General features: G+C 66.3%; 4 protein-coding genes across 4 annotated transcripts; 1 reads left to right on the top strand and 3 right to left on the bottom strand.

The window, feature by feature from the left end:
- Positions 1-23: 23 nt before the first annotated feature.
- On the bottom strand, positions 24-1,912 carry PRG2 (proteoglycan 2, pro eosinophil major basic protein). The gene is made up of 6 exons (XM_030948998.1): positions 1,801-1,912; positions 1,323-1,427; positions 1,066-1,196; positions 845-979; positions 497-599; positions 24-82 (listed from the first exon to the last, which is right to left on the bottom strand). Exons 1-6 carry the CDS (start codon positions 1,910-1,912, stop codon positions 24-26), a joined length of 645 nt encoding a protein of 214 aa, XP_030804858.1.
- A 2,609-nt stretch (positions 1,913-4,521) lies between these two features.
- On the bottom strand, positions 4,522-12,701 carry TNKS1BP1 (tankyrase 1 binding protein 1). Its single transcript, XM_030950110.1, is given in 13 exon segments — positions 4,522-4,831; positions 5,008-5,073; positions 5,188-5,354; positions 5,517-5,653; positions 5,737-5,866; positions 6,074-6,386; positions 6,506-7,351; positions 7,477-8,759; positions 9,066-9,898; positions 9,901-10,300; positions 11,079-11,151; positions 11,823-12,447; positions 12,572-12,701. Coding segments are annotated over 12 exon segments (4,962 nt in total). The 5' UTR covers positions 12,666-12,701; the 3' UTR covers positions 4,522-4,831; positions 5,008-5,012.
- A 1,984-nt stretch (positions 12,702-14,685) lies between these two features.
- Positions 14,686-20,972, bottom strand: SSRP1 (structure specific recognition protein 1). The gene is made up of 17 exons (XM_030950302.1): positions 20,867-20,972; positions 20,197-20,355; positions 19,813-19,998; positions 19,540-19,645; positions 18,892-19,082; positions 18,594-18,824; positions 18,401-18,504; positions 18,175-18,303; positions 17,794-18,015; positions 17,638-17,710; positions 17,097-17,235; positions 16,959-17,004; positions 16,351-16,474; positions 15,816-15,986; positions 15,507-15,598; positions 15,216-15,396; positions 14,686-14,957 (listed from the first exon to the last, which is right to left on the bottom strand). Exons 2-17 carry the CDS (start codon positions 20,248-20,250, stop codon positions 14,889-14,891), a joined length of 2,118 nt encoding a protein of 705 aa, XP_030806162.1. The 5' UTR covers positions 20,251-20,355; positions 20,867-20,972; the 3' UTR covers positions 14,686-14,888.
- Positions 20,973-21,242: 270 nt separating this feature from the next.
- Positions 21,243-25,910, top strand: P2RX3 (purinergic receptor P2X 3). The gene is made up of 13 exons (XM_030949713.1): positions 21,243-21,372; positions 21,781-21,949; positions 22,719-22,854; positions 22,947-23,018; positions 23,090-23,156; positions 23,616-23,709; positions 23,791-23,868; positions 24,065-24,206; positions 24,732-24,862; positions 24,942-25,035; positions 25,111-25,176; positions 25,357-25,434; positions 25,541-25,910. Exons 2-13 carry the CDS (start codon positions 21,810-21,812, stop codon positions 25,652-25,654), a joined length of 1,212 nt encoding a protein of 403 aa, XP_030805573.1. The 5' UTR covers positions 21,243-21,372; positions 21,781-21,809; the 3' UTR covers positions 25,655-25,910.
- Positions 25,911-26,456: the final 546 nt, after the last annotated feature.

Here is a 26,456-nt window from a genome sequence, read left to right as displayed (position 1 = left end):
GCTGCCATGGCAGTGCCAGGGGCTCAGTACTGGCAGATGAAGGGGCGCAGCTGGAAGCAGAAGCGGCTTCGCCAGAGCCCATCTGGGGACAAGGACAGTGTCAGGGCCATGGCTGGTTCCCAGGGCCCCTCAGTACCCTGCACCCACTTCCAGTGCCCCCTATATCCCCCCTTGCCTCCCCCAGTGCCTGGCAACCCCTCCCAGTGCCTTCGGTGCTCCCCTCAGCTCACCCAGTGCCCTGTAGCCCCCTCCCCACAGCGCCCTCCCAATGTTCCTCCAGTGCCCCAGCAGCCTGTGCTCCCGTCCCCACAGCGCCCTCCCAATGTTCCTCCAGTGCCCCAGCAGCCTGTGCTCCCGTCCCCACAGCGCCCTCCCAATGTTCCTCCAGTGCCCCAGCAGCCTGTGCTCCCCTCCCCACAGCACCCCCAATGCCTCCGTGCCCCGGTGCCTGGCCTCCACCCCAGCTCCCCAAGCCTGGACACGGTGGCTGGGTGACGTCGTGACGCAAGGGTGGTGCAGGTAAAGGGGAGGGGTGGGGGCGCCCAGTTCGCGTAGTTCCAGGCGCTGGAGTCCTCCCAGGAGGACTTCCACTGCCCTGCCTGCTGTGCCAACACCTCAGTCCCCAGGAAGAGCCCCCCACCACCCCCACCCAGCCCCTCGACCCCAAAAACCAGCCCCAGCAACCAATAACCAGCCCCTCATGCCCCAAAACCCAGCCTCCAGCCCCAGGCTCGTCCCACACAAAGCAGCCCCAGCCCCTCACCCCCCAAAGCAGCCCCCAGCTGGTCTCCTCGCCAATCCCCAGCACCCCTTTGGCAGCCCCCTGTCCCCAGAGTGCCCTCACCCTGCGGCTGGTGACAGCTCCAATCCAGGGTGAGATGACCATGTGGTAGGTTCGTGCCAGTTTCTGCAGCTCCTGGTTGCGGGCAGCGCTGTGCACGGAGGCCAGCTGGCCCCGGTACACGTCCTGGCAGTAGCACTGTGGGACGGGCACGGGCTGGCACCAGGCACTCACCTGGGCCCGGGCACGGCCTGGTGCACCCCCTGCGCCCCCTGTCCCCTCACCTGGGCGCCCGAGTAGGTGCGCAGCCTCGTCACCACGGCGTAGCGCAGCTCGGTGGTGTCACCAGCGGGGACCCCCTGGGGCTGGCGGGGGGCTGCAGGCACAGCAGGGGGAGGGTTGGTACGGGGGGTCCCTGTGCCACCCACCGCCAGCCCCAGGCGTGTGGCACCGGCGGTGCGGGCATGGCACTGGGGTGGCAGGGACTGAGGGTGTCCCCAGGGTGTCCCTGGGAGGGTGAAGGGGTGTGGGGGACACTCACCATGGTGGCTGGCAGGGACAGTGCCCAGCAGGGCGAGAGCGAGCAGCAGGCATGGCCACATGGCAGCGGGACACGCAGGGACACTGGGGACACCACCAGCACCCTCTGGAGATGCCACAGCCCTGTCACCCTGTCACCCCCCACCATGGTCCAGAGCCCCTCTGCCACCCTTGGTGACAATCTGTTCTCTCTGTTGCCCTTCTGCCATCCCCCATGTCCCCACTGTCCTACTGCCACCCCCAGTTCCACCTTGTGTCCCTCACCCCATCCTGCCCCTCTGTGCCCCATATCCCCACTGTCCCTCCACCATCCCCTGTGCCACTCCCATGTACTCCTGGCATCCCTGACACCCCTGTGTCCCCCAACACCCTTGTCCCAGCCTCAGGGATGCCCACCCCTGGTCCCCACCCCAGCAGCCAGGGGCTGAGCCCACTCCCATGTCCTCCTCCATGTCCCTGTCCCCATCCCTGCTGCTCACCTGCGGTCTGGGGGGCTCTGCCCGTTGTCCCCCTTATATGGGGGACAAAGCCACATGTCACCACCACAACCTTGCACCACCCAGCCTGGCCCTGGGGACACCATGGGGACATTGGGGTGACACTGCGGGGGGAGGGAGTCCTTGGCCCCCAGGGAGGGGGGGCTGCAGGTTTGGGGGTGCCCAAGGCAGAGGGTGGGTGCTGGGGGGGCAGAGGTGGGGGCTGCTCCAGTTTGAGGGGTGCAAGGCAGGCGTTTGGGGTGGAGCATGGACTGGGGTGGGGGTGCTGGGGGTGCAGAGGGGATGTTGGGGTGCTGATACCATCTCCCGCCAGCCATGCTTGCCCAAGGGCCATTTCCTTTCCAACGGCCGTGGCCCCCTGGGTCTGGCCTGGCCGTTTGCCCACAGAGCCCCTTAAGCCCCCCCATAATCTCCCATTCCCCTGACCAGCCCCTGGCCTGCAGCTGAGCACCCACTGCCCCCCCGAGGACTCTGCACCCCAATCCTTATTGCCATGCCCTGTGCACCCCTGCACCCCAACCCCTCCAGCCCCTGCACCCCAACCTCCCTGAGCCCCTGTACTGTCAACCTGCACCCCAAACTCCCACAGCCCCCTCCCCACACCCTGCACCCCAAACCCCACAGCCCCTCCCCTCTGGACCAAGCACAGCCCAGGCTGTGGCACTGGCTGGGCAGGGCACTGGCAGAGCCCTCCTGGGGTGTCCCCCACCATGTCCCCAACAGTTGGTGGTTGGGGATGTCACAAGGCTGTGGTTGGGGGAACGTGTCCCTGTCACCAATATAAGGGTGGCAGTGGGCATAGCCCCCCAAGACCCAGGTGAGGAGTGCAGACAGGGACACGGGGGTGGGCTCAGCCTAGAGCTGCCAGGGCTGGGGGTTCCTGAGTCTGCCACTGGGGGGTCTGGGGTGCCAGAGGTGGAGGGGGCATGGTGGGGGACAGAATGGCACAGGATGGCCAGGGGAGGGAGTGATCCAAGGGTGGGAAGTGAGGAACTGGGCACATGGTGGGCACAGGAGGGCTGGGGTCTGTGGGGGTGGCAGAGGGAACGGGGCATTGGGTGGCACCGGGGATGGCGGAGGGACAGTGGGGATATGGGGTGTTTCTGAGGGGACATGGGGAGGACATGGTGATGCTGGGGGTGGCATGGGGGTGCCCCCAGGGTGGTTGAGAGTGATGGCGCTCTGGGATCCCCAAGGGTGCTAGTGGTGTCTCCAGTGTCCCTGTGCCATGCGGCCCTGCCTGCTGATTGCCCTGGCCCTGCTGGGCACAGTTCCCGTCAGCCGCTCCGGTGAGTGCCCCCCACAGCCCCACCTGCCCCCAGGGACATCCTGGGGACATCCCTGATCCCAGGGTGACCCAGCCCGTGTCCCCAGCTCTTGCCAGCCCTGCGGTGGAGGATGAGGAGGATGTGACAGAGCTGGAGATGCCTGAGGAGTTCAGCAGGTGCTGGGGGGGCAGTGACAAGCAGGTACCTGGTGTCCCCAGCACGCCGGGCACCGCCACCTGCCGCTACGTCATCATCCCCCGCTGCCGGAGCTTCTGCCATGCCCAGGTGGGATGGGGTGGGGTGGGTTGGGAGGGGGCTCGGGGTGGGGGCACCGGTGCCCCTCGTGACAGCCATGTCCCTGCAGCGCATCTGTGCCCGGCGCTTCCGCGGGCGCCTGGCCTCGATCCACGATTCCCACACCAACACCTTCCTGCTGCTCCTGGCGCGCCGGTGCACCAATGCTGGCCTGGTCTGGATTGGTGCCGTCAGCCAGCCTGCAGTAAGGACCCCGCCATGTGCCCCCCACCCTGGCCTCGGGGCACCCTGTCTCCTCCCAGTGTCCCCAGTGCCCACCCCGGGTGCCCCAGCCCCATGCCACGACTCCCAGTGCACAACCTGGGATCCCCGATCCCATTCCCAGTGCTCTCAGTGCCCACCAAGAGAGCCACAACTCCACCCTAGCGCCCACCTGGGGGCTCCAGCCTTGTCCCAGTATCACTAATGCCCACCCTGGATGTCCCATTCCCACCCCACTGTCCCCCAGTGCTGGGGGTCCCCATACCCTTTCTCCCCTGGCAGGTCCCATTCCCAAACTGCCACTGGACCGACCGGAGCCCCTGGAATTACAGCCGGTGGGTGCAGGGGCACCCCCTGCCCGGCCGCCGCTTCTGCACTGCCCTCTGCACCAACAGTCAGTGGGGGCTCCGGGGGGGGGGTCAGGGGGGCGCTGGGGTATCCCCTGCCCATGATGGGGGGAGGGTGCTGAGGGGCTCAGGGTGGGGAGATGACACTGGGGGCTGGTATAAGGTACCTGGGGGGCTATCCCTGGGGCTGGAGGGGGTCCCTGGGGGTGGGGGTGCTGGTGGGCAGGCCATGGGCTGATCTCCCCTCTTCTCTCCCCAGATGGGCTCTGGAGGAGCGTGCGCTGCAAGAGGCGGCTGCCCTTCATCTGCGAGATATGAGGGGCTCAGCCCCCCTGGGTCCTCCCCTACTGCTGTTCCCCTACAGGGGGCCGCACCCCCTCCCTCAGAGTACAATAAAGTCTTGGTGTCAGCACCCACTTCATGTTTGGGCAGGGCCAGGCTGGGTGCAGCCAGCGTGGGCACAAAGGGGCTTTGGAGGTGTCCCTTCCTTCCTGCACAGCTCCTGTGTGGGACATGGCAGTAGCAGGGTCCCCTCTTCAAGGATCTCTGTGATCCCTGCCCACCACCCAGGAGAAGAGTCAGGACTCTCTGAACTGACCAGCGAGGTTTTATTGTCTGTGGCAGTGGCACCACGAGCTGGACCCGTTGCCCTGTGTCCGGGGCCATACACGAGCAGGGCGGAGGGGAAGGGGGGCTTGTGCCCACCCCCAGGCCCTTGGGGACCAAGGGGATGGGGTACAATGGGGGGGTAGGGAGGAGGTGCTGGGAAGACAGGGACCCTGCAAGCTCGTACAAAGTGCATAGGTGTGTGTGTGTGTGTGTGTCCCCATGGGAGGGGACAGCCCTGGTCCAGGGACAGTGGGCTTCAGCGTCGGAGTGAGCCTGGAAGTGACACACAGGGAAGGAGTAAGGACCCTGCAGGGCCCCCCGGGGATGACCCAGCCCGAGGGGGACCCAGCCAGAGCAGAGAGGAAGGAGGGGGCTACCCCCAGCAGTGCAGACATGGGGAAGCCTGAGCTGGGGGCTGTCCCCAGCACTGCATGAAATCCCACACTCACCCTGCTCAAGGCTTCTTCCTTTTCAGCTTCAGGGCCTGCAGCCAGTGGGGGGGAGAGGCCTCGGATCTGGGGTATTGGCAGAGTTTCAGCATGAGCCCCCCAAAACTAGTCCTGGGACCCAGACTGACCCCTCGGCCCCCCCTTTTGCCTCCATGAGGAGGATCCTGGCCCCACACTCACCCTGAGGATTTCTCTGGCTTGGGGGGCAGGGCTGGGGGTTTCCCACTCATACCAGGGATCTTGCAGGACTTGGAGCGCTGCACATGGGGATCTTTAGGAGGGGTCCCCTTGCTGTCCCCTGATGATGTCCCCTCCTCGGCCGAGCGGTTGCGACCCCTCAGCTTGGCCTGGGGGCAGAGAGAGAGGTCAGGGAGAAACACAGTGCTCTGTCCCCCAAATCCCCCCGCCACCTTCTCCCTGCCTTTAGCCAGGCCCCAGCCCCACCCTCCTTAATCTCCCTGTGTTCCACCCTCCCTCCCACCCTGCAGCCACAAGTCAGAGGGACTCACCTTGATGGCAGAGGCACTGAGGCCAGGAAAGAGTGGCACTTTAACCCCCCTGCCTGAGGACGAGCCACGCATCCGCCGGCTCCGGGGCTCCTCCGCTGCCTCCTCGTCGGAGGACGCTGCCGGGGCTGGCCGGGGCTCTGTGGGGACACAGGGACAGTGTCACCACGACACTGTGCCAGGACAGACACCCTGCTCCCACCCCCATCCCCACAGGGCTCACCTGTGGAGTCCCGGAAGATCCAGCTCTCCCCCTCGGTGGTGGTGGGGCGCAGGGACGGTGCCCGGTGCTGGCGCTTGCGGCCCAGGCTGGCCTTGCAGCGGAACACGCTGCTGTCCAGGAGCTCCGTGTCCTGCTGAGCCCAGGGGACAGGTAACAGCTGGCACAGGAGCCCAGGGACCCCCACCCCAGCCAGCACACCCACAGCCCCCACAGCAGTGCTGGGGGCCCTCAATCCATGGCTGTCCCTGGGGGCAGCAGGGTCTGAGTGCCCCATCCACAGACACATGCTGTGTCCCAGGCCATACAGGGTGACTGGAATGTCCCCACTTCCACTCACCTCCAGAAGAGGAAATTCCTGCTCTAAGGACCCCTCGGGCTGGGGGGTAGTCAGCGAGAGCCGCTGCTCCCCCCAGCTCAAGGAGCTCTCCCCGTCTGGGTGGTCCGAGGGCTGTTCCTTACTTCCTGCGTCCATTGGGATCCCACTGGCAGCCTCTGGCAGCAGAGGGGGGACTGTGGGACTCTGTGGGCCAGCGGCTGGTTCAGAGGGATGCCTCTCCTCCTCAGAGTGGCTGGGTGACTCACTGCGGGGGGGCTCCACAGCCGGGCAATCAGCTGCAATGTCACCCATCGAAGGGCTGGGGGCCGACCTGCTTGGGGGACAAAATCTCAGAGTTGCTCCAGCCCCAGGTAACACAAGCCCTGCCCCAAACCCCTCCGTCTGCTGCAGGGGAAGCTGCTCCCTCCCTGCCACTGCCGGTGCCCTCCTTACCCATGCTCTGCGCCGGTGTCCCCTCCCATGCTCTGCTCCCCCGCACCAAGGTCCCGGCTGCGGGCGGCACAGCGGGCGCTGAAGGCACTCGCCCACTCCTGGCGCCTGGCCTCAGCATCCTGGTGCTCCACACTCCAGCTGTCCAGGTCCTGGCTCCAGCGGGCATCACCCATGTCCAGAGAGAGATCCCTGTGCAAGCCTGCCCGGGGCTGTGGCAGGACCCTGGACATGGAGCCATCCAAGGCTCCGGCACTGCAGGGATCTGGCACCCGCTCTGTCCCAATGACACCAAACTGGCTCTGGCACTCAGCTGCTCCAAGCTCCTCAGCCCAGTCCCTGCTGCCAGAGCTGTGATGCTCCTGCTGGTGGGCACTGCGCCAGGTGGGCCCCAGGGCTGGGGGCTCGGGGCGGTGGGAGCTGGGCACGTCCTGCTCACCAACCCTGACCAGCCTGGTCTGTCCGATGCCCTCACCGGGCCAGCTCAGCCGGGCTGGGACCTGCTCCTGCTCTTCCTCCATGGGGGTCACAGAGCTGTGCTGCCCATCCCGGGCTGCTCCACTGGGGCTCAACTCTCTGTCCTGTGCCTCCACATCCCTGGTGCTGGATCTGTCATCCCAGATACTTCTGCTGGGGCTGAACTCCCCATTCTGGGTCTCTGTGTTTCCAGTGCTGTGTCTGCAATCCCCAGCTGCTCTGCTGGATGTGAACTCACTGTCCTGGGTCTCCATGTTCCTGGTGCTGGATCTGTCATCCCAGGCTGGCCTGCTGGGACTGAACTCATCCTGAGTTTCCAGGTCCCTGGTACTGCATTCACCGGCTTCAGCCAGCCTGCTGGGGCTGAACTCCCTGTCCTGGCTCTCCATCTCCTTGGTGCTGGATCTGTCATCCCAGGCTGGCCTCCTGGGGCTGAACTCCTGGTCCTGGCTCTCCATGTCTGCGCTGGATCTTCATCCCAGCGCTTGGCTGAACGCTGGTCCTGGCTCTCCATGCTGCTGGATCTGTCATCCCAGGCTGGCCTGCTGGGGCTGAACTCCTGGTCCTGGCTCTCCATGTCCCTGCTGCTGGATCTGTCATCCCAGGCTGGCCTGCTGGGGCTGAACTCCCTGTCCTGGCTCTCCGTGTCCCTGCAGCTGGATCTGTCATCCCAGGCTGGCCTGCTGGGGCTGAACTCCCTGTCCTGGCTCTCCATGTCCTTGCTGCTGGATCTGTCATCCCAGGCTGCTCGGCTGGGGCTGAACTCCTGGTCCTGGCTCTCCATGTCCCTGCTGCTGGATCTGTCATCCCAGGCTGGCCTGCTGGGGCTGAACTCCTGGTCCTGGCTCTCCATGTCCCTGCTGCTGGATCTGTCATCCCAGGCTGGCCTGCTGGGGCTGAACTCCTGGTCCTGGCTCTCCATCTCCTTGGTGCTGGATCTGTCATCCCAGGCTGGCCTGCTGGGGCTGAACTCCTGGTCCTGGCTTTCCGTTTCCCTGTATTCACCAGTCCAGGCTGGTCTACTGGGGCTAAACTCTCTGTCCTGGCTTTCCATGTCCCTGATTTCACCAGTCCAGGCCGGCCGGCTGGGGCTGAACTCCCTGTCCTGGCTCTCCATGTCCCTGGTGTTATACCTCCTGTCGCAGGCTGGCCGGCTGGGGCTGAGCTCCTTATCTGGGCTGTCCCCAGTGCTGGATCTGCCAGCCCAGCCCAGTGTTAAATTCTCATCCTTGCTCCCAGCATCCTGGCTGCTGTATTTACTGGCCCAGTCTGGGGTGAGTTCCCTGTCCTTCATCTCTGTGTCCCTGTCGCTGTACCTGCCTGCCCAGGTGGGCTGCCCGGAGCGCGGCTCCTTGTCCAGCTGCCGGTCGTGTCCCGTGCCGAGGCCACTGCCCCAGCTGGCCCGTCTGGAGCCAAGCTCCTCCGTGCTGCCATAGCCCTGGCCCCACTCAGCTGTGCTGGCACTGAAGTCTGGATCCCGTGGGCAGCTCTTCCCAGTGCCAAGGGACTGGGACCAGTCGCTGCAGCCCAGTTTCGTGTCCCCCATCAGCTCTGCTGCTCTGTAGTCACCGCTCCAGCTCTCCCGGGCAGTGCTGTCCTTGTCACTGTGGTTGCTATCCCAGCTGGATTTGGTCCCGAATTCCTGGTCCTGCTTGGTCTCAGCAGGCCAGTCTCTCTCCCTGGACGCACCTGGGTGGCTCCAGTCAAAGGTGCTGTCCTGGCGAGGGTGGCCAATGCCAAACTCACTGCACAGGTCCTTCCGTGACCAGCCCAGCAGGTTCTGGTGGAATAAAGGGGAGAGGAGTTAGAGGGGGGAAAGAGGTTAGAAAGGGGAGAGGAGTTTGAGGGGAGTGCAGCCCTGGCTCCCACAGCAGCAGAGCTGGGGCGGAGGAGAACACCTCGGGGACACAGCATAGCGGGGCTCATCCCAGGGAGGGGGCAGACTCCCCCACCTGCCCCTCAGCACACAGTCCGGCTCAGCATCCACCGACCCCCCACCCGTCCTGTCCCATCCCACTGCTCCATGGAGGGCAGGGAGGAGGAGCCCAGCCCACACCGACCCCACAGAGCCCCCCACACCCCTCACCTCCGGAGAGCCATGGACCCCAGGTGACTCCAACAGCTCTGTCAGCCAGCCCGGGTCAGTGTGGGGGTCAGGCTCCTGCGAGGGTTTTTCAGCCTGGCCTGGGCCCCCGGGACACTGCAGGCTCTTGGGGCCATCACCTGCCCAGGCTGAGTCAGCTGGAGCAGCTGGATCTGGGGGGGCTGGATCCAGGGGGGCAGTTGTGGTAAGGCTGGGCTGGGTGGGGGACTCAGGCTCAGCTGGCTGCTGGCCAGGCTCTGTCACACGAAGTGGGGAGTGGCACATGGGAGCATCCTGCTCCGCCTCTCTTTCCTCCTCCTCTGCTGAGCCCTCAGCCTCTCGCTGTGCCACAGGACCCCCTGGGCATGGAGCCCCCTCTGCCTGCTGGCTGCCAGGTCCTTCAGCCCTGCTGTCCTTTGGAGGGCCGGGGGCCGCAGCCTCCCCATCCGACTCCCCCTCTTCGGAGAGCCCCGAGTCAGGTGTCTCCCGGATGGGGGAGCGGGGAGGGAAGGCTGGCAAGCGTGCCCCCCGCGACGGGAATGTCCACTCAAAGGACTGGGAAAGGCTCCAGCTGGACTCGCTGCCCAGGGAGGGCTCTGACAGGAGGTCTCCAGCCCGGGGCAGGGCACTCAGCGAGCCCCCCAGCTCCCCCAGGCCCTGCCCCGTGGGCGGGGGCCGCAGCACCCCCTCTGAGGAGCGCCGGAGCCCCACATCCCGGGAAGGGGGGTTGAAATCAGGACCCTCATGGAACCGTGGGGACATTGTGGAGTCATCAGGTCCCTCTGGGGAGCCTGGGGGACAAGAGGCTTTGGCAAGGGGTGGGCTGGGGGGCCCAGGTACTCGGCAGCAGCCTCGGGAGAGCCGGGAGGGCAGGTGACTCGTGGGGGCAGTTCAGGAGTGCCAGGGGGGCTGGCAGTGCCAGGGGATCCCTCCCCTGGAGTGTGTGGGGAGCCAGGGGAACGGGAGACGCTGAGCTGGGGTTTGGTGGCTGAGGGAGCGCCCGGGGCCTGGATGGAGGTGACAGGGACCTCGACTGGAGGCCGAGTGGGGGATTCGGGGGAGCCAGGGGGCAGTGTGGGGGAGTCAGGGGCCAGGAGCTCAGGGGGGGCATCAGGGGAGCCAGGGGCTGGGGCAGAGGGCTCAGCAGGCTGGAAAGGAGCTCCTGGGGCTGGGGCTGGGCAGGTGGGAGGCCTTGGGGAGCCTGGAGGTCCGAGGGCACCCAGCTGTAGAGTGGAAAGCTGTGGAAAAAAGCCAGCAGGGGGTCATGTCACTCAAGAGGCACCTCCAAACATCATCCATCCAAAAGCCAGGCCCCCAAACCTCTGGAGGGTCCCTCCCTCCAGCCTTGCTCCCCCTCCCTGCACCCGGGGCAGGAAGTGCCCATGCTGCGTGCCAGAACCAGGCTGCTCCTGCGTGACTCAGCCAGGGCGGCTCCCGGCGCCCCAGCCGTGCTCCCTGCCCGGCCCCCTGTAGCCCCCAGAGTGCCTGGACAGATGGAGACAAGAAATGAAGCAGGAAGAAGTCAGAATCCCCAGCACAGCCCCCTGCCCTGCCTGTGGCTGGCATCCCCCTGCCCAGCACTGCTGGGATTTGCCCCCTTGCTGCGGTGACCTGGCACCGCTGCCCAGGCTGCCACCCGCAGTGTCACCGTGGCCCGGTGTCCCGGTCACCGCCCTGAGCGAGCACGGCACAGGGAAAGGGGCTGGCGGGGTGCCCGTGGGGCCTGCCCTGCCACATACCTGCCGGGTCACCGAACCCCAGCTGGTGACTCACGGCTGCTCCCTGCCCACGCCTGGCACTGGTGCTGGCACACACCACCCCCACAGCCCTGGGCCCCACACCAGGCTTTCGGCACAGGGGGCCCTGACCCCCCAGGAAGGGACAGCCAGCACCCCAAGGAGAAAGGAGAGACACGCACCCCGCAGAGAGGGAGCCCCGGAGGAGACAGGAGAGCCCCGAAGGAGAGAGCCCAGGAGCGGAGCCGCCATGGCGCCGGAGGGCGAGGCCAGCACTCACGTCAGGAGGGGATGGCGGCCTCCGGCGTCCACAGGGGTCCCCGGCACAGCTCGGCCCGGCTGGGGGGGAGCTGCTGTGGAGAGAGAAGGGGAAGGGGGGGTAAATCCCACTGTGTGCCTCAGTGCTATTCTCCCACCACCCTCCATGGATGCAGGGTACAAGGGGTCGGGGCCCTGCCACAGCTGTACAGTCTCCGGCTTGGGCTGCGAGTGGAAGGAGGCAAAGTGGCCCCAGCTCCCCTTCCGGAAAGTTTTCTGTCCTTTGGGAGCGAGTTTCTCACACTGTGGCTCAGAGGAGCCCCCGCCCAGCTCTCCCTGAGGTGCCCGGCTCTCGGGATCATGGCCAAGCCCTGGCCCTAGCCCAGGACATCCGGCAGCTGGGAGTCCTGTCGATCTGACTGCTCCCTGTGCCCTGGCATGGCCCAGCAGGGAAAAAATAGCAAGGCTGGAAATTCAGGAGCATTTCCTAGGGGAGCGACCCCCTGTCTGTTACTCCCAGCCCAGGGGCTGGCTCGGAGCCCGCCCACAGGCAGCTTCTGGCCCGAGACAGCCCATTCTGTGGTTGGCACCAGCCGCCCCGGCCTTCCCACGGAGGCAGCTCGAGGCACTGCGGCTCGGGAGGAACTCGGGCCCTGTGCCGGCAACCAGACCTCAGCTCCGTTACATTCCCAAGCCTGGGATGGCTCGGAGCGATATCCCCTGCTCCCACTGCCACTCCTCCCGGCGTCAGTCCCTGTGCCCTCACCTCATCTCAGCCACAGGGTGTCCATCATCCCCCATTCCCAGCTCGCCTGCCGCAGGTCGGGGCATCTGGGGGGCTTCATCGGCAGGGTCTCCGTCTGCCTCCCCGCTGGGACGCTTCCGGAAGGCAACAAAGGTCTTGGAGCCGAAGCGGGAGGAGGGGTCGGTGCAGAAGGGTGAGAGCCAGGCTCGGTCTGGGCTGCCCGGGCCCTCCCTGCTGTCCATCTTGGCCAGGATCTCCTCCACGGTGGTGCCCGGGAACCGCTCCGGCCTGGCGGCCACCGGCACCGGCGTCACTTTGAAGGGCGCCGGGCCCTTGCGCGAGGGGGTTGGCGGGGCCGGCGGCACCTCCTCCTCGGTGCCTGTGACCGAGGGCGACGAGGGCCCCTTCCCGTTGGGGGTCTCAGGTGTTCTGACAGTGAAGGAGGGGCGCCGGAGGGGCCCCCCCGCGCCTGCCGCGCTGTAGGGCTGGGGCCCGGCCAGGCGGTTCATCTTCTCGGCCGAGGGCAGCTCGGGCCGGGGGTGCCGCGGGCCCGCCGTGGGGGGCGGCACCGAGGGCTTGGCGGGCACGGCCGGCTTGGGCAGCACGCGGGGCTTGGGCCGCACCGGTGGCTTGGGGCGTGCGCTGCCTGCAGAGAGCAAGGGAGGGGGACGGGGTCAGTGGAGTGGTGCGGCCCCCCAAACCGGGAACAGCCCTCGGGGGGCTGCCCCAGCAACGTGCCGCCCCGGTGTCCCCCAGCCCGGGGTACTGACCTTTATCGGGGCTGCCGGCCAGCCCGGCCCCCGCGGTGCCGGCAGGGGAGGCGCAGGGCACGGCGGGGGGCAGGGGCTGCGGCTGGGAGGCCATGGTGACGCAGGGAAGTGGGGGGCTCAGCACGGGGTCAGCCCCTGGGGAGAGAGGGAGAATGGTTTTGGGGAGCGCCCCGAGCCCGGGGGAACCCAACCACCCTGTGGGGCCCCGTGCCAAGCCCTGTCCAGCTGTGCCAAACGGTGATCACACCGTGGTGCCACCCTTAGTACATTGGCCCCGGCTCACCTGAGCCAGCCTGGCCCCAGCAGCAGAGCCAGACACGGTCCTAACCCCCCCCCGTAACCACAGGGACCCCACACGACAGCCCCGAACGCCGCGGGGCCGCTCCTTCACCTGTGTGACCCTGCGCTAACCTGTCCCAGCACACACGTGTCACTCTCACCGACCTTCGGCAAACCCCAGCGCCGAGCTGGCCCCCAGTTTGCCCCAGTCTCCATCTCAGCTCCCTGCCCAGGTCACTCCCGGCCCCCCCGAGCCCCCGGCAGCCCAGGAGGCACCGCCCGGTCCCCCGAGACCCTCGGCCAACCCCTCTCAGGGGCCGCGGGTGCCCCACTCACCTTCCCCACAGCAGCCTCATGTCGGGGGCGGGCCGGGGACACACGTGGGGGGCGCACAGCGGGCGGGGAGGAGGGGTTACTGTCCCCACGGGTCTCACGCTGCCGCCACCGCCTCTCCCGTGACTCACCGGGGCTGCGGGGACAGGAAAAACCCGCTCGGTGCCTCCTCCCGGCCCTGCCCTCTCTCCCCTGCCCTCCCCCCGCCGCCCTCCTCTCTCCGCCTCGCTCCCTCCTGCCCCGCTGGGGTCCACCCTCCCCAAGACCCCCCCCTCCTCTCGCCTTCCACGGGGGAACTTCCGCCACAGCCCACATCTGGCAACCATCCGGCCCGTTTCCCAGCCCGGGATGGCGGCGGGGCCCCGGGATGCGGGTCCGGCCCCCCGGGGTCCTCCGCCAGCGCGGCCTAGCCTCGTTGCCACGGCAACGAAGCCTCCGATCGAGTGGCTGAGTAGGCCGCAACCGCGGCCTAGCGCCGTCCCCATGACAACGAAGCCCCCCACTCAATTCCGGGGTCCCGGGCCCATGTTGCCCGCCGGGGACGAAGCCGTGTGGTCCCCGGCGGGCGCCACGGGCCCGGGGGGGAATGCCGGTTACCCGTAGCCCCATGCCAGCGGAGAGACCCCCACTCACCCTCCACCGCCGCTGTCATGCATATTCATGAGCGGATCGGCCACGCCTCCGGCGGCGGAGCGGGGCGGGGCCGAGCGGCGCCGCGTGGCGGGCGGACCATAGAGAGGGGCGGCGGGAGAGTCCTCCGAAATGGGGGTGGGGGACACGCCGGACACCTCCAGCACTGTCCCACTCACCCTCGGGGGCCCAAATAGCCGAGCAGGACGCCCTGGACCCCCCCCCCCGATTACAAATTATCCCATTCCCGGGGTCCTCCAGCCGCGGGGCGGTAATGTGTATTCAGGCGGAGGTTGCTGTGACAATAGAGCCCCCCACCATTCGGGCATCCAGGGTCCCTTGTGCCCACCGGGGACACGCGGCTGGCTCCTGCCCCGGGGGACTCCTGCTTCCCCGTAGCCCCATCCCAGCGGTGCCGGTAAAGGCAGTGGAAGGAGGGGGGAACAGGCAGCCATGGGGTCCCCCCGGGGCTGGTTCCAGACCGGGAATCGGCTGCAATCAACACCGGAGGGGAAACAGGCCTTAATCGGATCAACCCCCTCACGAGGGAGGTAGAAAAACCCCCAAATGGCATCAGGATCGAGCGAGGGGCTGTAATTAGGAGCCCTGATGGCTGAGCAGGGGCTGGGGGCCGCTAATGGAGGGTGGGGAGAGAGTGAAGTCAGCCCTGGAAGCGGTTCAAGGAGGGGAATGAGCTCCCGGATGGCTGCAGGAAGGAAGGAGGTAAGGGGGAGCCAACCCCACACCCACACAAACACCATCAGTGGGTTTTTTTTTATTCAACCCGAGTTGCCATGTGAACAGACCCAAAATACAAAAAAACAACACCAAAAAAAACCAACGAGGGAAGGAAAGGAGAGAAAGCCAAGTGTTTTAGAAAAAATAAATTCATGGAATACAACGGTGAGGGACTGAGGAGGCACCTCCTGCCACCACGGGGTGCTGGGGGGACAGGGGAACCTGGCCCTGCTCCCGGGTGGGAACCATCCAGAGCCCGGGACCCTGGTCCCTGCCGCGGGGCTGGCCTGCCCAGTCCTCTCCTCTGGGATCCAGCCTGGAGCCAGCTGGGATGGCGCTAATCCGAGCCCGAGGCAGAGTCCTCTGAGCTGGGGGGCGGGCTGGCAGCTCCCTCCTCCTCCGAGTCCTGCAGGCGGGGGGGACAGAGAGGTCAGCAGGGGACAGTGAAGGCAGGGCAGTATCCCCCACTACAGCGGGGACAGGGTGATGGTGGTGACTTGGGGACACACCAAGGGATGTACCCAAGGACATGAAGTACCACAAGGACCCAGCCTCTCCAGCAGAAACCAGCAGGATGTTCCCCAAGGAAGAGGGGGCTGGGGCCCTCCCAGGCAGTTGCTCCCTAGGGAAAAGGGACCAGGACCTCCCCCAGTTGTGACCCCACCTCCTTCTTGCTCTCTGCAGAGGAGCTCTCGTCGCTGGACACAAATTCCTTGCTCTTGAAGCTGTCACTCATGCCCTTAGCCGGGGACTTGGAGGATGAGGACTTGGAGGTGGTGCCTTTCTTGTCCCCTTTCCCCTTCACCTGCTTCTCCTGCTTCTTCTTCTTCTTCTTCGACCTCTCCCTGTGTGGGGTTGGGTGAGCAGAGGGGAGAGGAGCCACATTACCCAGCTGGCCCTGGGAACAGCTGGATTTTGGGGGGCCAAGCCCTGCCAGCCCCTTGGCAACACTCACCCCCTGTGGCTGTCGGCCTTGCTGCCCACACTGTATTCCTTCATGGCCTTCTCATAATCCCGCCTGGCATCTTCCGCCTTCCGATCCCACTCCTGCAGTCAGAGCCCAGGGTCAGCGAGGCCCCCCATCCTCCTACACCATCCACCTGCACCCCACCCTGCTCCCACTTCTCATCACCCAGCTCACCAGCCCAAGGATGTCCCCACCCCTTCCCAACTCCCCATCTGTGCAACTCCTGGCTCCCAGGAGCAAGGAAGGGCCTTCCATAGCCAGCCTCCCCTCCTGTACCAGGCCCAGCTCTACCCTCACCTCCTTCTTCTCCTTGGACATGGCCTTCCAGAGCTCCCCAGCCTTCTTGGACAGATCGGTGATGCTGATGCCAGGGTGGTCCGACTTGATCTTCTCGCGGCTGGCATTCAGCCAGAGCATGTAGGCCGACATCGGGCGCTTGGGAGCATTGGGGTCCTTCCCCTTCTTGCTCTGTGAGGTGGAGAACACCCGTGGAAGCCCAATGCACCCCTCACCCAACACCTCGGGACCAGGCTCTGCTTGCCTCTGCACCCCCCAGCAATCCAGCTGGGGAGTGGGGCTGAAGGGTCACAGCTGGGGGTCAGGCTGCTGGAGAACAGCCCGTCAAGAACCAGGATAGGCTGGGCATGGCAACAATGTGCCCTTGGGAGAGGCTCACCCTGGACCCAGCTGGAGGCAGCAACACCAGGCCAGACACCAGCTCTGGCCAGGGCACTGGTGAATGCTGCAGAGGCTGAGGTCAGGCAGCTCAGGTGGGGCTGTGACTGGCCTGACCCTGCTCCAGGAGCTGGTCCTGCTCCCACAGCAGCCTCACCTCGGGCTGTTTCTTGCGGGGCTTGCGGTCCTTGACGATCTTGGCCTTCTTGGCCGGTTTCTTGTCATCCCGGTCGCTGTCGCCGTCGCCGCTGGAGGAACTGGCCGAGGCGTTGCTGTCGAACCTGTGTGGGGGCACCAGCTTCAGAGCTGCCCCCAGACACCAGAGCCCTGAGGCTGCCCGGGCTGGAGCTGCCCTGCTCCCGTTAACAGCCCTTGGGGGAGTGGCCATCTACGAACACGGCTCATTGTGTTCTGCTTCCTGGACATTCGGAGCTCTCCTGGCGCCAGGGCTCAGCTTCACAACTCTCACCCATCCTCACCCCAGCCTGGAGCTTTAACCTGCCTCCCAACTGTTCTCTTTCCCAAAAAGTGCAGCCAAGTCTTCCCCTGCAGCCCTTCCAGAACTTTCTCATACTGCCTGATGTCATTACAATGAAGTGAGCCCAGAACTGCCCCAGCTGCCCAATACTCCCAAATCCAGGGCTGTACATTCCCAAATCCAGGCGATCCCAGTCATGCTGTGAGCATCACTCAGCACTCACACAGCCCTAGAACAGCACCTTCCTATGGGGCTTTTGGATAACGCCCTGCCTGGCCTCTACTCACTCTTCAGCCACGTCATCATCCTCTTCTCCAGGGTTGAAGGATGAATCTGGAGGAGAAAGTGAGGGCTCAGTGTTACAGATCATCATGGGGAGCAGGAGCTGAAGCACCATGGCAGTCCCTCACAGCCCCAGGCCTCACCTGTCTCCTCCCCAGAGCCATCACTGCTGTCATTGGCATTCTCCTCCCGGATTTTGCCCTCCTCTTTCATCCTCTCCAAGTAGGCATCGTGCTGGTCCTCGTCAGAGTCAGCATATTCATCATAGCTCTGCTTCATTCCCTGCAGAGAGGCGGGATGATTGCTGCTCCCTGTGCTCCCCTCTGGAGCACAGCCCTGGGTGAGCACAGCCCTGGGCATGCACAGGCCAGGGCACAGACACAGCTATGTCCCCTCCTTCCCCCCTCAGGGCCCCGGAGAGAGAGGGGCAGAGCAGTTATGAGGGTTAGGGGGGCCCCTGCACACCACACTAGGGTTACTGGGTTAGTCAGAGACCACCACAGCCATGCACAGGAAACCTGCACCAGGAGGAGGAGGAGGAGAAAGAGGAAGGGATATCGCACGGACCTTTTTCCTCTACAAGGGCAAGGAGAGAAAAGAGAGGTGAAAAAAGGCGGGAAAAGCAGCTGGATTCTGGGAGAGGGCAGCACCAGTGGGCACAAGCCCAGCCCTGTGTGCTGATACCTCCTTCAGGCCCCGGTTCTTGATGTTCAGCTTCTTGGCATTGACGAAGTCGAAGAGCTTCCCGTACTCCTCCCTGTGGGAGAGGGCACGGTCGGGCCGGGGGTGCCAGGCAGCCCTGGTGGGCACAGCCAGGCTGGCCCCACAGCCCACACCCACCTCTCGATGCTGCTGAAGGTGTACTGGGTGCCCTGCTTGGTCTCAATCTCGAAGTCGAAGGAGCGGGTGGTGGTGGTGCCGCGGGCGAAGTTGACGAAGGAGATCTCGTCGAAGCGGATGTGCACGGGGGGCTTGTGCACGTAGATGAAGCCCCTCTCCAGCGGGTACAGCAGCCCTGAGCTGGCCTTGTAGGAGCAGGTGATGCACTGGGCTCCAGAGTGTCTGCAGGACAAACAGTGCTATCCATGGGGACAAAGATCCTCCCCATGCCCAGCCCTGGCAGACAGGCCCTGCTCCCCAGCATGAATCACACAGAGAGCCCCTTCCTCCTGGCCATGGGAATGAGGTGGAAAGAGAGGGACTGGCCAGGCAGCTGCTCACCCCTGGAAGTTTCCAGGCACAGTGATTTTGCGGTTCACCAGTGCCTTCATCACCCGGCTGACCATCTCATAGAGGGAGCCTGACATGTTCTTGGTGAGCCGCCCCTCAAAGCGCTTCTCCACCTCCTCCCTGGTGGAGGGAAGGAGGGCAGAGGTGAGAACAGGGTCTGGGGTGTAAGGAGCTCCCTCAGGAACCAGGGAGGGCAGCATGGCATCGGGGAGCTCACTCATTCATGTTGAGGGTCAGGGAGATGTCCTCATCCTTAGAGAAGAGCAGGATCAGGAAGTGGTAGCGGGTCTGGCCTTGCTTTATTGGGGGGTCCAGGCTGATCTGGAAAGAGAAGAGGAGGTGAAGACACAAAACCCCTCCAGAGCGCCCCCAATGCCCTTCCAGGGGAGGGCTGAGCCATTCCCACTCACCACAAAGAACATCTGGCGCTGGTCCTTGTGCGGGAGCAGGAAGAGGCGCAGCACGGTGGTGTAGGGGATCTTGTAGTCGAAGGTCTTGCCGTGCAGGTGCAGGAAGGTGGGGTAGATGCGGATGTCGTAGCGCCCACGTGGCGTCAGGCACTGCAGCTCCCGGAAGATGCAGATGGCATCTCCGGTGGCCTGGATCACGTCCGCCTTGGACAGCACGTTCTGGGCGAAGGCCTGCCGGGGGAGCGGTCACAAAGGGTCCCTCGCCGCCAGCCCCCGCCCTCCTGCCGGCCCCACGCACCTCCACGGGGTCCACGCCGTCCTCCTGGGTGGGGGGCACGTAGAACCGGACCTCCATGAGGGAGACCTCGGCGTCGTCGTTCTGGTGGAACTCCAGCGTCACCTCGTTCTTGCCCGTGGTGCACTGGGACACGTTGCTGAGTGGGATCTCGAACACCGGCTGCTCTCCGATGTCGAAGGACAGCAGCTGCCCTGTGGGGACGTCACAGCCAGCTCAGAGCTGCGCCCCACAAATCCCATCTCCAGCCACAGTCTCAATCCTCTCCCAAAGTCCAGCAGTGCCTCTGCTCTCATCACTGCATTCCCACCCTCCAAAATGTCCAGGCTTTTTCCCTTCTGGCTGCATCCCTGGAAGACACTAATCAGAAACACACAAAAAGGAACTATCTGATCCCACGTGTCCATGAGCTGGAGGCACATCCACCAGCTCCCCTGGCTCCCTGATGAATGGCACACATGTGCAGATTCCACATCAAGCACGCCCACTGGGATTCAGGCCCTCCTGCTCTCCTGAGATGACAAATGTCCTCACTGTCCCTGAGGACATCCCTAGAAAGCAGCTGCTCCTAAGGGAATGGCTGTGGCAGCAGAACAGCCGCACTGGTGGGAGCATCTCACTCCAAGGCCTCAGGCTAACACTGGCACTCACCTCCAAACCTCACTGTGCCCCAGTTCCAGCCCTTCACACACAGATCCTTCTCTGCGAGCTCCAGGCAATAGTGGGCCTTGAAGAAATCTGAGAGCTTGTCAAACTCCTGGTTGGGCAAGAGGGAGGCAACACCATCAGGAACCAGCAGTGCCCAGGTGACACACATCCCCTGGGCATGGAGATGCAGGGAGCAGAGCTACTCTGGGGCTGGCAGGGAGCACAGCCGGATCTGGGACAGGGCCAAGGCAGCAGGAGCAGGGAACAGGGACTCACCGACTCCCGGAAGCCGTCATACTTGTAGACGTGGCCGTTCTTGGTGAGCAGCTTGAGGCCGTGCCCCAGCGCCACGCGTCGCCACACGCCCTCGGCCAGCTCTGAGGCCTGGATGTTGTCCACCTTCCCCGTCTTGCTGTTCTTGAAGATGACGCCCTGTCGGCTCAGCCGCAGCCGCCCATCATTCTGTGGGACAGCTGGGCATGAGGGGACTCGGCCCCATGGAGGAACCACGGCCCCGCTGGGTGGTCCAGGCACCCACAGCACCAACCCCCCTCAAACCAGCCACAGCTTCATCCTCCTCACTGCACAGCATTCGCTCTGCCCATCCACACCCCAACGCTGGGAGTGCCCCTGGGGCCATCCTCACGTCCCCTCACTCACCATGGAGCCCTTCACCTCCTGGTAGATCTCGTTGAACTCCAGCGTGTCGGCCATGGCGGCTGCGGGGTGTGGGAGGGGACGGGGACGAACTCAGAGGGGTTCAGCAGCCCCCCCAGCCCGGCATGCCCGGCGCAGCGGCACAGGAGTCACTCACGGCAGCTGTGGGAGGACAGCGGGTGAGCCGGGCTGGTGACAGGCTCCTGGCCCTCCCCAGCGCCCGCAAAACCAAACTTCACCCTCCCAGGCTGCCCCCGCACCAGCCCCGGACGCTGCCTCTGGCGGTGGCACCTGACTCACTGACGGGGGAGATCCCCGGCCCACCTCGCCCCTTCCCCAGCTGTGCTCTGGCCCCAGGGCCGCCCCTTCCTGCAGCCCTCGGCCACCGCTGTGTCATCGCACCTCTCGACTCCCCCCACCCCTGCCCTTCCTGTCCCTGCTGCGGCCTCTCCGCACCCCCAACCACCCAGCGCACCCCCAAATTCCTTCCGAGCCCGAGCTCCCAAGAGCCCCGCGGGCCTCCCCCCAACCCCAGGCCTGCCCACCCGCCCCGAGCCCACTACCATCTCAGACCCGTTCTCCCATCCCAGCCCGGCCTGCCCTTACTCCGGGCCCCCCACCGCGAGACCTAGACCCCCTCTATCCCCCGGTAAGGCCACCGGCCCCCCCGCACCGCTGCCGCCGCTGCCGCTTTTCCCGCCTGCGCAGCGCGAACCGCGCGGAGCCACCGCCGCCGGAAGTCGCTCGGACTTCCGCCACGGCGCCGGTTCGCGCTGGCGCCCCCTGGCCTTTGGGCGGGCCCGTGCAGCGCTCTCCGCCGCACCGGGGGCGGGTCCGCAGCGCGCCGGAAGCCCCGCCCACTGGGTCGGGGGCAGGGCCAGCGCGGCCGGGACTCTGCCCCCCACCCGCCGCTCTGCCCCGCCCAGAACCACAGAGAAAAGGGGGAGAGACCCCATTGGCCAGCACGGGGCGAGCCCCGTGACGTCACCTCATGTGGGGACAACCACCCCCCCAAACCCGGGGCGCCCCAAAGTGTTGGAACGGGACAATGGGGCGGCCCAGAGCGGGGCATCCCCGAAACCGCATGCACGGGGCTCCCCCACCCTGCTCCCCTGCAGGGGTGTCCCCCCCAAACCAGGCATCCCCAGTCTGAGGCGCAGCCCCCACGTGCATCCCAAGGTGGGGCTCCCCGGTGCTCGAATGGGTCCCCCCTTTGGGGGTCCCCCCCACAGGGACCCGGGGAAGGACCCCGCCCGCACCCCTCCATCTCCCCAGGAATGAGGGGCGATCCCTCCCGTCCCCCCGGGCCGTGCCCCCGCCCCCGGCCCCCGCCCTGCCCCCGCCTCCGCCCGCCCGCCCGCACCGCCCTCGCTGCCCGCACCCCTGCGGGTGCTGCCCACACCCTCCGGTACCCGCACGCTGCCCGTGCCCCTGCCGGTACTCCTGCCTGCACCGGCGCCCGCCCTGCCCTGCCCTGCCCTGCGCGCATCCCCGCTCACGGCCCGCACCCCTGCCCTGCCCTGCCCTTCCCGCATCCCCCTCGGTTCCCGCAGCCCTGCCTGCAGCCCTGCCTTGCCCTGCCCGCAGCCCCGTCTCCGGCCGCCCCCGCGCTGCCCATGTCCCTCCCGTGCTCCCGCACCCGCTGGGTGAGCGACTTCTTCTCCTACGAGACCACCAAGTCGGTGGTGGTGAAGAGCTGGGTGGTGGGCGTCGTCAACCGCTGCGTCCAGCTCCTCATCCTCTCCTACTTCGTCGGGTGAGCCCCCCTGGCAGCCGCCGGGACAACCCCCGGGCACCTCCGGGACAGCCCGTCCCGGGACATCCCCCGGGACACACCCCCGAGCCCTTCCCGGCACCGCGACAGCGCGGTGACAGCCCCTTACTGCTGCAGGTGACACCCGGGGGTGACGGCGTGTGGCATGGGGTCACAGCGAGGGGACACCGGGAGGCGGCGCGGGGTGAGGGGGTGGCCAGGCCGGGAGCAGAGGAGGGACGGGAGAGCGGGTGACAGTGTGTCAGTGCCGGGAATTCAGGTGTGCCGGAGCAGGTGACACCATGGGGACAGCCAGGAGAGTGTGCCGGTTGACAAGGCAGGACAGAGGATGTCGGTACGGGTGACACAAGGGGGACAGCCAGAGAGCGTGCCGGTGCGGGTGACAGGAGGGTGGCAGCGCAGGTGACATGATGGGGACAGCAAGGTGTCGTTACGGGTGACACAAAGGGGACAGCCAGGAGAGCATCTCGGGTGGATGACGGGAAGGGGACAACGTGGGTGACACCGAGGGGCAGAGAAGCCGCTCGGCCCCAGGGGATGACAGAAGGGAATGACCCGCGTTGGGGTCCCTGTCCCCGAGTGCTCCCGGGGGTGACAGCAGCCACCGGCGGGGGGATGACAAACGGCTGTCGGGGACCGGCAGCCGCTGGCGCTGACAGCTCCGGGGGCCGGGGGGTTACGGGCAAGTCCGGGGGGTGCCGGTGGTGTCCGGGGGTGGCTGTCCCCAGCGTCACCCGCGGTGCTGTCCCAGCTGGGTGTTCCTCCATGAGAAAGCGTACCAGGTGCGGGACACCGCCATCGAGTCCTCCGTGGTCACCAAGGTGAAGGGCGTGGGGCGCTACGCGGGGCAGGTGATGGACACGGCCGACTACGTCACGCCCCCCCAGGTGAGGACTGGGGACCGGAGGGGTCGCTGAGGGGCGCGGGGCCATCCCCGCCTCAGTTCCGGACGGGGTCGTGTGACAGCGACGTCCCGCAGGGCACCTCGGTGTTCGTGGTGGTCACCAAGCAGATCCGGACCGAGGAGCAGACGCAGGGCGTGTGCCCGGAGGTGCGGGGGGGCAGGGGGCGCTCGGGGGGACCCCTCGATGAGCCCCCCGTCCGCTGACCCCCGCCCCGCAGAGCGAAGCCGCGTTCCACTGCTCGGCGGACCGGGACTGCCGGGAGCTGAGCCCGGGCACGAGCAACGGTGAGGGACCCGCTGGGAACGGAGCTCAGGGACCGAGGCACCGCGGGGAGCCGCCACGGGCGGGAGTGAGGGACCCTCGGTGGGCTCGGGGGAGTGTGGGGGGGCCCGGGGCTGTGATGAGGGAGCTGGAGGTCTGGGGGAGCCGGGGTTTCAGGGTCCCAGGGGTGCCAAAGGGGGCCCGGGGATCCCTGGGGTGCTGACGGGGGTCTGGGGTCTCAGGGGTGCTCCCGAGGGTACTGACAGGGGTACACGGATCCCTGGGGTGTTGACAGAGATCTGGGGTCTCAGGGGTGCTCCCAGGGGTACTGGCAGTGGTCCGGGGGTCCCAGGGGTACTGACGGGGGTCTGGGGTCTCAGATAAGCCCCCGAGGGTACTGGCAGGAGTAGAGGGGTCCCAGGGGTGCTGGCAGAGTTCAGGGGCCAAGGTGCCAGGGGTGCTGACAGGATTGGGGGTCCCAGGGCTGCTGACAGGGCGCTGCGTCCCCTACAACGCGACCCTGCGCACCTGCGAGATCCAGGGCTGGTGCCCGCCCGAGGTGGACACCGTTGATGTGTAAGTGGGGCTGGGGGGACGCAGGGAGGAGCAGGGGACATGCCTCCTGCCATGGCCTCAGTGTCACCCCCCTTCCTCCAGCCCCGTCATGCTGGAAGCTGAGAACTTCACCCTCCTCATCAAGAACAGCATCCGCTTCCCGCTCTTTGGCTTTGAGAAGTGAGTGACACAAGCCACGGGGGGACACGGGGGGACATGAGGACAGGGCGTGGGGTAACACAGGGACATGGGGACAGGCGACATGGGGACAAAGGCACAAGATGGTGGGGAGATACTGGGATGGGTGTCCATGAACCCCAGACTGCTGCCTGACGGCACATCCCTCTGTGACCCCCGTGTCCCCCTGTGTCCCCAGGACCAACCTGCCACCCCCTGGCAGTGGGGTGGAGCTGGGCCGGTGCCGCTTCCACCCACAGCTGCAGCCCCTGTGCCCCATCCTGCGCCTGGGGGACGTGGCACGTCTGGCTGGGCAGGACTTCCCTGCGCTGGCTGCCACCGTGAGCGGGGACACAGGGGACACGGGAGGCACGGGGGGACAATGGCGTGGGTGTGGGGACAGGGGTACAAGTGCGTGGGATGGAAGGGCATAGGGACATGGGATTTGGGGACACAAATATGGGATGTGGAACATGGGGACATGGGACATGGGATGGGGGGATATAGGGTGGTGGGATGTGGACATGGAAGATGCATGGGCTTGCATAACATGGGGACATGGGATGCAGGGATAAGGATGTTGGGAACAGGACATGGGGATACAGGAACACGGGACAGAGTGATGATGTCGGGCTTGACACAGGGACATGGATGGGGTTTGGGATGTGGACATGGGGACATGAGGTGTACAGACATGGAGATTCGAGACACGGGGTGCAGGGGGATGTGGATCTTGGGGAGATGAGAATGTGGGATGTGGGTTCATAGGACATGGAGCACAGGGCCGTGGGATGCAGGACTGTGAAACTGTGGGGCCTTGGCGCCATGGGGCCAGGGTCCGTGGTGCTGATGCAGGGCTGGGGCAGGGGGGGGTGCTGGGGATCAAGATCGGGTGGGTGTGCGACCTGGACCGGGCCTGGGAGCGCTGCCTGCCCCGCTACTCCTTCACCCGCCTGGACAGCCTGGCCCGGACCCCTGCCCCCGGATACAACTTCAGGTATGGCCAGGACACACATGGCGCAGGGCTGTGCGCTGCCTGGCACGGCTCCTGTCCCCATGTCCCCGTATCACCGCAGGCATGCCAGGTACTACCGCTGGCCCGACGGCTCCGAGCGCCGCACCCTCATCAAGGCCTTTGGGATCCGCTTCGATGTCCTGGTGTATGGCAATGTATGTGTGGGGCCGGGGACTCGTGGGGTCACGGGGGCCTGGGGACTCTGGCCAACAAGGGCTCTGCTCCCCCAGGCTGGGAAGTTCGGCATCGTCCCCACCCTCATCAACACGGTGGCTGCTTTCACCTCCATCGGTGTGGTGAGTTTGGGACATCCTCAGCCCCGGAGTGGTGACACCTCCCAGGCCACAAGGGGGAAATCCCATGGCCACGGGGCGTGGGGGCACAGCACAGCCGCAGGGTGACAGCGGCCTGGCTCTGTGGGGGTACAGGGGTGCTCCACAGCGCGGGGCCCCCCACCCCAACGCTGCCGCCCCCAGGGCACGGTGCTGTGCGACATCATCCTGCTCAACTTCCTCAAGGGCGCTGAGCACTACAAGGCCCGCAAGTTCGAGGAGGTCAGACATGGGGCCGGGGTGCCCTGGGGATGGGGACACCTCTGAGGGCTCGATCGGCCCCCCCCGGCTGCAGTGACTCAGCCAGAGCCCATCCCCTGTCCCACAGGTGTCAGAGGCCAGCGTGCCCGCCACCCCCTCAGCGTGTCCCCCCGGGGCGCTGGGGACCTGCTCCCGGGACAAGCAATCCACCGACTCGGGCACCTTCTCCCTCGGCCTCTAGCCCCGGGGGTCATGGGGCAGTCCCCGCCTGTCCGCCATGTGTGGGGCAGCCCACGGTCTAGCGAGGGGCTTGCCGGAACCCCCGTCGGGCTCCTATTGCCCGCCCAGTCCCCTGTGAGCCCCATCAGCATCTGACTGTCCCCAGTGCCCACCCCGGGTACATCCCAGTGTCCCCAGTGTCCATACGAGGTGCCCCAGCCCTGTCCCTTGCCCCCAGAGTGCCCCTCCCGCAGCACGTCCCTGTCCTTGCCACCCCATGCCCCCCAATAAACCCGTGGCTCGCAGCACCCACCCGTGTCCAGCCTTGGGGGATCGCGGGGCGGTTTTTGGGGGGCTGACGGGCAGGGTTGGAGTGCAGGAGCAGAGGGAAGAGGCTCAGGGTGCTGTCCCTGGGACGGGGGACACCGCGGGGGGAGCTGCCAACAGGAGGAGCGCCTGTGGAAGGGAAGGGGGCACAGAGGGACAGGAGCTGTGCCCTAGGGCTGTCACTGCCCCGGTCGGATGTGAGTAACTCTGTGGGTTCAGAGGAAGCTCCCGAATCCCTCCTCGAGCAGGGCCCAGCTCTGCCCATCCTGCTCGGGATGGGGTGAGGGGGATGAGCTCTGGCTCCTCATCCCGCCCCGTGGGGGCTCCCACCCCAATTCCAGAGAGCCAGGGTCGAGGGACGCTGTGAGCCTGGCTTGTTCCCAATGGAGCCGCTGGTGCCAAGTCCTGGGGTTCATTCCTGGGAATGCCAAACGAGGGTCCCGGAGCCCCTCGCTGGTGCCCAGGGCAGCCCCCGCCCCGCAGGGAGAGCGGCTCCT

Source organism: Camarhynchus parvulus, chromosome 5 (genome assembly GCF_901933205.1).
Source record: "Camarhynchus parvulus chromosome 5, STF_HiC, whole genome shotgun sequence".
In the NCBI taxonomy this organism is placed as follows: domain Eukaryota; kingdom Metazoa; phylum Chordata; class Aves; order Passeriformes; family Thraupidae; genus Camarhynchus; species Camarhynchus parvulus.
The sequence above is the reverse complement of the archived record's forward strand: the minus strand, read 5'-3'. Positions and strand labels throughout refer to the sequence as shown.